The sequence below is a fragment of the Suricata suricatta genome, chromosome 16, assembly GCF_006229205.1.
Source record: "Suricata suricatta isolate VVHF042 chromosome 16, meerkat_22Aug2017_6uvM2_HiC, whole genome shotgun sequence".
NCBI classification, from domain to species: Eukaryota; Metazoa; Chordata; class Mammalia; order Carnivora; family Herpestidae; genus Suricata; species Suricata suricatta.
In genome coordinates this window covers 35,141,799-35,151,139 of record NC_043715.1, presented here as the reverse complement: position 1 = coordinate 35,151,139, position 9,341 = coordinate 35,141,799, and the positions used below count along the sequence as shown (strand labels likewise).

General features: G+C 36.2%; 1 protein-coding gene across 2 annotated transcripts in view; it reads right to left on the bottom strand.

Annotated features, from left to right (window-relative positions):
- Positions 1-322: 322 nt before the first annotated feature.
- The window catches only part of C16H16orf87 (chromosome 16 C16orf87 homolog), a 38,374-nt gene continuing 29,355 nt past the window's right edge, over positions 323-9,341 (bottom strand). For both annotated transcript variants that reach the window (XM_029925349.1, XM_029925348.1), the window contains exon 3: positions 323-1,342. In XM_029925349.1, the coding sequence (XP_029781209.1) occupies positions 960-1,342 (383 nt within the window). In that variant the 3' untranslated portion in view covers positions 323-959. The remainder of the gene's footprint in view (positions 1,343-9,341) is intronic.

The window sequence follows — 9,341 nt, the reverse complement described above, 5'->3', positions numbered from 1 at the left end:
TGGCTTTTGGTGTTAGGAAAGTGCTTTCATGTCTTTATTAAAAAATACTTTCTCAGAGCCTGAGAACTTGTGATGAGGCTGCTCATCTCTCTAAAACCCTCTTTATACCCAGATCTTTGCATGGCTGACTCCTAAGCATCTTTCAAACTTACATACACTCTGGGCTGTTCTACATCCCTCCAATGAAGAAGCCCAAAACTGAGGGGCAGCCTGTAGTTTTCCAGGACATTCGGTATCGTTCAGTCTTCATGTTGTGCCAGGGTCTGGGAAGCTATTAGCTTGAACCATATGAAAACGCCTTTATATAAAAATGAAAACGTTATATTTTTCAGAAAAAGTTTTATTCAACCAAAATATGTACTGTTAGCAATAACTGCTTTCCCAAAATGATAAACTTCTTCAAATATTAAATTACATATGTATAAACTTCAGCATGTTAACACTTATTCAAATCCCTATTCTCTATTGGAGAATGTTCTGTTTCTTAGACTTCCAAATGATGAAAAAGGTGGTAATGTGCTGAAAAAAGGTCATGTGAGTGTGACAGATATGGCTTGGCCCAATTCAGTTCTTGGCCCAATTCAGTTATTCCCTACGGTTGTCTGCGATTTCAGTGGTCAAATGTGGTCATGCAAAAGTATAGGCCCGTGTCTGTTAACGAATGCAGAGTGCTTTTACATCCATTTTTATACATAATTTCAACTTCTTGACAATAAGATGCTACTGTTAGTTTTGGCTGGGTTAAAAGTAATAAATACTCTCTTTGCAGACCCCATCATTACTAGAACCTTTATTTTGGTTGCAATAATGGTTTTAACACGTTTGGGAACTTCATCAACATCCAGCCATTATCCAGATGATTTTCATTTTTTGTCAAAGGTTATGATCCCCTCCAGAATAGGTTTCTGCTTTTTCAAATCCTAAGGTATGAGCACATCTCTAATAATCTTCATTTACGATTATCCATCAGTGGCTGTGGTACCTACCCATTTGTCCAACTTTTTCACCTTTCCTATTGCAGCCAGATGTCGAGAAATTGTTGTAGCAGAAACTCCTAAGTCGGCTGCAAGGCCTCTAATTGCTGTTTTGGGGTTAGCGTCCACCATGGCTCTCAACTGATCTTCATTTAAAACAGATTTGGGTCTCCCTCGAGGCTCATTTTTCAGACTCAGATCCCCAGAACGAAATTTTTCAAACCACCACCGGATAGTCCTTTCACTAACAGAGCCTTCTCCAAACACAGAATTGATGTTTCTACTTGCTGTGGCTGCACTATGTCCTAGTTTAAATTCATATAAAAATAGTATTCGCAAATCTTTCAAAGATATGGTACAGTCCATTTCTGTGGAGGAAACAAACAATAAAAACTCATTATCAAAGAAAACTGAAGACCATAATATCGTTATGAATACTAAACAACACACCTGAAAACAGACCTGATATCAACTTTATCAATTATGGTCGAGTTTCAACTAGTCAAATACCAGAAATTTCACCTGGAGAACACATTGTTTTATCACTGTGTTCTGCTGCCATCAGTGTATATCAGGCAGTTGACTTTACAGTAGGAATACAATTTCTAGTAATTTTATAAGTATTACCATAAAATAAATGATTTTGAACTAAAATATAAGTTGTGCTTTTAAGTCTAGGAACTCAATGCCACACTATTTTTTCTGTATATCAAATTAAGATTTCAGATGTTTAATCCTTAGAAAAAAAGTCTCCCATAATGGGCTGATAAACACCTGTTTCTTATGTTTTCTGACAGAAGTATTTTTAGATGTTCCTCTTCCCCATTTCACGTGATCTGAATAACTGCTACTTCACATGTTCTTTACATTTTCTAAATCCTTATCTACCATGGAATTTTTCTTCATTTGCCTCTCTGCTTTACTTTCTTTGGCTTCATACTTAATTTTGTTGTAAATGAATAAAAATAATATATCAGGTATAGGAAAGAACTGTTTGTCTAAGGCCACATTTCCCCCCTGGCAGTCATGTATTTAAATGGCACTAGGGTCCACTGCCCAGTGTACTTTTTAAAACTACAGCCATAACCATACATGTGCTCTAAACCTACCAAAGGGTTAAAGAGAGGGAGGGAGGGAAGTGGTGCGGGGGAGGTTCAGCAGAATTCAAATCTGGACAATGTCGGGGGGAATGTCTTGGGGTTAGAAGGGGGAAGTTCTCCTTTTCAGCAGCTTTAATTCCGGCCCTTTGTAAGTACATATTCCTCCAACACTAACTTTTCTGCCTTTTTCCTTCCCTATGCTTCCAAGATGGTAAAGTGTTTCCACTTTCTATTCCTTTCTACCCTCACTTAAGTTCAAAATTATTTCAACTAGGTCAATAATCTATTATAAAAGCAGAAATAAAACCACCTCAGACCTCAACCATATAATAGTTACCAAGAAACAAATATTTAATGATATGATAAACATTAGGAAAGTGAGTAGCTTTATATTAGTCCCTAATACACTAAAAGCAATTACCCTATTGTTCATAAATGGAACAGGAGTAGGAGAGAAAGGTTACCCATCAATATAGATTTAATTAATGCAAGAAGTCACATCTTCTACTTCAAACATACTAGTTGAGTTATAACCAAAAAACAAAATTTGTTTTAATACAGAGCTAACTCCAAAAGCAAGAGATTTCCCAAATGCAAAAAAGTGAGAAACACCAAAAAAAGCACAGTGGTGAAGGGACACATGAATAGAATTCATACATTCTTATCTCAGAACTAAATACAAATAATGGAACAATCTGAAACAGACATTTTAAAACAAGTTAAAATATGACATTTTAAAATATGCCTTTGGGGCGCCTGGGTGGCTCAGTCGGTTAAGCCTCCGACTTCGGCTCAGGTCAGATCTCACGTTCGTGGGTTCGAGCCCCGCGCGTCAGGCTCTGTGCTGACAGCTAGCTCAGAGCCTGGAGCTTGCTTCCGGTTCTATGTCTCCTTCTCCCTCTGCCCTTCCCCCTCTCTTGCTCTGTCTCTCTCTGTATCAAAAATAAAATAAAACATTAAAAAATTAAAAAAATAAAATAAAATATGCCTTTAATGTTCAAAGAGAAAACAGAGAAATAGATTTCATTCAGCAAGAGGTCATTGTGAAAGAAAAACCCCCCACATTATACTTAGTTGTCACGTCTGTTTCTTCCAATCTCTGACAATGCTGCAATCTTCCCTTATTTTTCATGACCATGACTCTTAAAGACTACTGATCGGTTTACTTTGTCAAATATATCTCATTTGGGTTTGGCTGATGGTTTCTGATGATTGAACTTGGGTTCTGCATTTTTGGTAAGAGTACACAGAAATGATGAATCATTCCCAGTGCATCACATCATGAGTTTCATGCTATCAATAGGTTTTATTATTATGGTGTTCATCTTGATCACTTATTAAGTTATTAATTAAGATAAATTTTAGCAGGTTTCATTCTGGTAAATTTACTATCTTTCCTATTGTGATTAATGAAGATATACTTTGGGGGACATACTTTGGATCCATACAAATTTTACTTCTCAAATTTTCACTCACTAATTTTACAATCAATTGGTGGATCTTGTCTGCAACAATTATTACTGTGTTCAGCTATATTTATTTTCTCTTTCCCTCATACCTTCCATCCTTCCACAGTTGTTAATTGGAATTTTACTATAAATAAGAACTGTTCATTTTCCCCATTTTAAAATCTGTATCAGTACGGACTCATGGATATTTACCTTATTATTCTATGAATTATAATCCAGTGATTTCATTATTTCCTTTGCTCAAATTGCTCCAGCTTTGGCCATTAGAACTTTTTCAGGTTGACTCGCATGTCCTTTCAAGAATATCCCCCTGCCTTTTTTAAAACATAAGGTGTTCCAAGTACATTTAGTTTTTTTCTCAGTCCTAGAATCAACCACTTCTCCAAGAAACTCTGGTTCCTTTTATTTGAGGAAATAAAAATATTTACTTAGAAATAAAAAATTGGGTCTTAAGTTTATTACTATTGGGGTGTCATACCTTTTAGTCACTCTCAGTGGACACTGCTAGGAAACATTCATAATAACCCACACATAGACTGATACCTCAAATACCAAACCAAACCAACAAAGCTCATTTTAGCCTTCTCTTTTATTTGTGAAAAGCCCTGTTCTTGTTATTTAAAACATTTACCTATTTGTTCAGTTTGAGTACACACATAAGGCAGTTTCAGAATTGCTAATCTATGCCTCTGTGAGAAATACATTTACTGGCTAGATTACAGCATTAATGTGCAGTTATTTAATATTACACTATCTGGCCAAGACGTTATTTTCGAAAATAACTTGGAGTAAAGTTCTTTTCTTCCTCCATCCCCTTTAATGTCACTCCTTCCTCATTCCTCATACCCAGGTCCCATCACCCCACTTTTATGCACCCCTTTCCCACCTACCCTCATAGGTTACTAATCACGTTAGTTTCCAGTTGATCCTTCCAGTACTGATTCCATACAAATAAGCAGACGTGCATGTACTGTCTTATTATCTCCTTCTTTCTTACACAAAAGAATAGTATACTATAGATACTCCTGTGCTTTACTTTTGTCACTTAAAAGTATATTATCCTGGAAACACTCCGTATCAGTTGATATAGACCTTTCTCATTCTGGGTTTTTTTTTTTTTTTGGTTTTTTTTTTTTAGCTCCATTACTCCACTGCATGGACACACCACAGTTTAATCATTTTGCTATGTATGGGCATTTAGACTGTTTCCAATATTTTGCAATTACATTACACTACTGTGATGCAGTGGATATCCTGCATGTATGTTATTTTTATATTGTTGGAGGTGTATCTTCATGGTAGAGTCCCAGAAATGGTCTTGCTGGGTCAAAAGTAAATAAAGACATATTTTTAGGTATTACCGAATTTCCCTTCCGAAGGATTATAACAATTCACATTCTCAACACCAATGTATGGGAGTGTATCCATTTCTCCACAGCCTCGCCAACAAAGTATACTGTCATATTTAATAATTTTCTTGCTGATAGGTATTATTTTAATTTGCATTTCTCTAATTATGAGTGAATTTGAACTTTTTTTTAATATACTTCAGGCCATTACTAGGTTTTATTTTTTTAGTTGTCTCTCCTTGTCTGATTCATTTTTATATCAGGTTTTTGGAACTCTGTCCCTCAACGTTTTTGTTTTGTTTCATTTTGAAACCTTAAATCTCACAGCCATTGTTTATAACCAAGGTGAACTCTAATCTTCAGGATGGGCTTATCAACAGGATTTCTGGTAGGAAATATGGGTAACAGAGCCTCCAAAGGTGTGAGGATGTCTGTGAGCTCCTTCTTGGAAGGTTCATCCATGGAATTCTAGTAATAGGAACGCCAGGGCTTTGGAGCTGAGACTGGTGAGCTGTGCAGATCTGGACCGCGTGCCTGCCGCTGCCCATGCAGACTCAGACCTCCTCCCGGGAAATCACTCCTGGCCCAGAGCAGAACAGGTTCCGGCACTTGTTCTACAGGACGCACTGACGGATCACCCCCCGGGGCTGTCCATTCACCTGGAAAAGCCTGTTGCCCTGTTTGCAATCGCCAGGATGTGCACTGGCCATCTTCTTGTGTCCAGGACGTGCATGGACTGCAGAGGGCCCTTGGACTGCACGGCTGCCGGTGTGGACAAGAGCCCCTCAGAGCTCCTCACTGCCTGGCACTGCAACCTGAGAAGCTGGTCCTTCAAACTTTCAGAGTTGTTTAAATATAAAAAATATTGTCCTGTTTAGGGGTATATGTTGTGAATATTTTCCCCCAGTTTCTCTTTGACAAACTTTTATTTATGGGATTTTTTTTTTTTTGCTATGCAAGAATTTAATTTAGTGAAATTTATCTATCTTTTCTTTTAATGCTTCTGGATTTTAAGTTATAGTTAGGAAGCCTACACACCAAACATAGAGGAATTAACTTATGTTAGTGGTGGATAAATGTGTGGCCCTTTTATTAATAGTGTAGGGACAAGTGGGTGGACATTTGGGCAAGTGGATCATTCATTGTTACATGAAAAAAAGTAGATCATTTCCAAAAAAGTTCTCCAAAACTTTCCAAAGTTCAGCAAAGTTGTCAAGTACAAGAATAAAAATCACTTCTGTTTTTATACACCAGTGATGAGTAACACGAAGAGAAAACTAAAAAAGCAATTCCATTTATAATAGCACCAAAAACAATAAAATAATTAGGAATAACTCTAAACAAGGAAGTAAGATTTTATGCTGAAAACATTGCTAAAAGAAATTAACCAAGATCTAAATAAATGAAAAGACAATCATATTCATAGATAGGAATATTTAACATTGTTAAGATGTCAATATTACCCTAGCAATCTACAAATTCAACATAATCCCTATCAAAAGTCCAATAGCCTTTTTAGCAGAAATGGAAAAGCAGATCCTCATTTTCATATGGAATCACAAGGGGCCCTGAATAACCAAAATAATCTTGTAAAAGAATGAGGCTGGAGAATTCACACTTCCCAGCTTTGAAACTTACTACAAAGCCACAATAATTAAAACAATATGGTATGGGAATAATAACAAACAAAGACTAATGGATTAGAAAGAAACTCTCACACATATGGTCAACTGATTTTCGACAAGCATGTCAAAAATTCAGTGGGAAAGGATGGTTTTTCAACAAATGGCTCTTGGAAAACTGTATATCCACAGGCAAAAGAATGATGTTGGACCCTAACTCAGACCTTATACAAAAATCAATTCAAAAATTAACAATTTATTAATTATTAATTAATTTTAGTAAAAACTAAAATTACAGAAGTCTTTAAGAGGACTTTGAGGAAAATCTTCATGGCACTGGATTTGGCAACAATTTAATGGATATGACAACAAAAGTAAAAATAGGTAAACTGGACTACATCAAAATTTAAAACTTCTGAGCAAAGGGCACAACAGTGAAGAGGCAACCTACAGCATAGAATATTTCCACATCACATATCTGATAAGGGGTAAATATCCAGAATATATAACGAACTCCTACAACTCAACAACAAAATACAACTGGCCTGATTTTAAAAAGTTGTTTTTTAATGATTATTTATTTTTGAGAGACAGAGAAAGAGCACAAGCAGGGAAGAGAGGAAGACACAGAATCCAAAGCAGGCTCTAGGCTCTGAGCCATCAGCACAGAGCCTGATGTGGGACTCAAACCCATGAACTGCAAATTCATGACCTGAGCCAAAGTTGACACCTTACTGACTGAGCCTCTGAGATGCCCCACAAATAACCCGATTTTAAAATGAGCAAAGCACTTGAATAAATGTTTCTCAAACAAAAATATACACAAGGCCAACAAGGATTTGGAAAGATGTTCAACATCATTAATCATTAGGGAAAAGCAAATCAAAACCATAATGTGATATCAACGCACACCCAAAATAACAGCTACTAATGAGAGAAGTAACAAATGTTAGCAAAGATATAGCGACATTGGAGTCCCTGGGCACAGCTGGTGAAAACAACACTCGTACAAGTCTCTATGGAAAATAGTCATGTTGGTTTCTCAAAAAATTAAGAATAGAATTACCATATGATCCAATAATTCCACTTCTGGGAATATATCCAAAAGAGCTGAATACAGAGTCTTAAAGATGTATTTATACCCCCACATTCACAGGATCATTATTCACAATGGCCAAAAGGTGGAAACAACCCAAGTGTCTATCACCAATAAATGGATAAAGAAAATGTGGTAATTACATACAATGGATATTATTCATCCTTAAAAAGAAAGGAAGTTCTGGAGTGCCTGGATAGCTCAGTTGGTTGAGCCTCTTACTCTTGATTTTGGCCCAGGTCATGATCGTAGGGTTGTGGGATTGAGCCCCACATCAGGATCCATGCTGAGTGTGGAACCTGCTTAAGATTCTCTCTCTCCCTCTGCTCCTCCCCTGCTCTCTCTCTAAAACACAAAAGAGAAAGGAAATTCTGACATATCCTGCAACCCAGATGAACCATGAAGACATGATGCTAAGTGAAATAAACCAGTCACAAAAAGACGAACATTGTGTGGTTCTACCTAAATGACATATTTAGAACAGTCATATTCTTAGAGACGGAAAGTAGAATAGAGGTTAGCAGGGACTAGTGGGTGAGGGTGGAATGGGAGTTACTGTTTAAGGCTATAGAGTTTCAGTTTTGGAAGATGAAAAGGTTCTGGAGATCCACAGTACAAAGATGTAAAAACACTTAATACTACTGAACCATATGCTTAAAAATAGTCAGGATGGTAAATTTTATATTTTTTGTACGTTACCACAATTAACAATAAAAATCAAACAAAAATTAGGTAAATTGGACCTCATCAAAATGGAGATTTTGTGCATCAAAGGACACTATCAAAAAAGAGAAATGACAGAAGACCTACAGAATGGGAAAAAATACTTGCAAAGCATACTTCTGACAAGCGATTAATACTGAAAATACATAAAGAGTTTCTACAGCTTAACAAACAACCAAAACAGCTCAATTAAAAATGGGCAAAGGAGTTGAATAGACATTTCTCCAAAGAAGATATACAAATGGCGATAAGCACATGAAAAATTGCTTAACATTGCTAGTATTTAGGGAAATGCATATCAAAACCCAGTAAAATAACAGCTTACACATATTAGGATGGCTGTAATTTAAAAAAAATCAGAAAATGATAAATGCTGGTACAAATATAGAAAAATTAGAACCCTCATGCATTGCCTGTGGGAATATAAAATAGTGCCACCACTGCAGAAAAGAGTTTTACATTTCCTCAAAAGGTTAAACACAAAACTACCATATGACCCAGTAATTCCACCCTAGGTATAAACTGAAAGCAGACATCTGAACAGATATCTGTATACCAATGTTCATACAACAACCCTAGTGTCCAGTAGCAGATGAATGGATTAAAAAAGTGTAGTATATACATAAAATGGTAATTACTCAGCCATAAAAAATAATGCAACTTTGATATATGCTACAACATAGATAGGCTTTGAAAACATTATGCTTAGTAAAATAAGCCAAACACAGAAGGACAAATATTGTATGATTCCACTTATATATTAGGTACCTGAAATAAGCACATTTACAGAGACACAAAGGAGAGTTTCCCAGGGATTTGGGGCAAGTGTGGGGTGGCATGGAGAGGAAGAGATTGTTTAATGGGTACCAGGTTTATGTTGGAGATGATAAAAAAAAATTCTAAGTATAAATAGAACTGATGGCTATACAGAATTGTGAATGTTTTTAATGCCACTTAATTGTACACTTACAAATAGTTAAAATGATAAATATTGTTATGTATTTTACC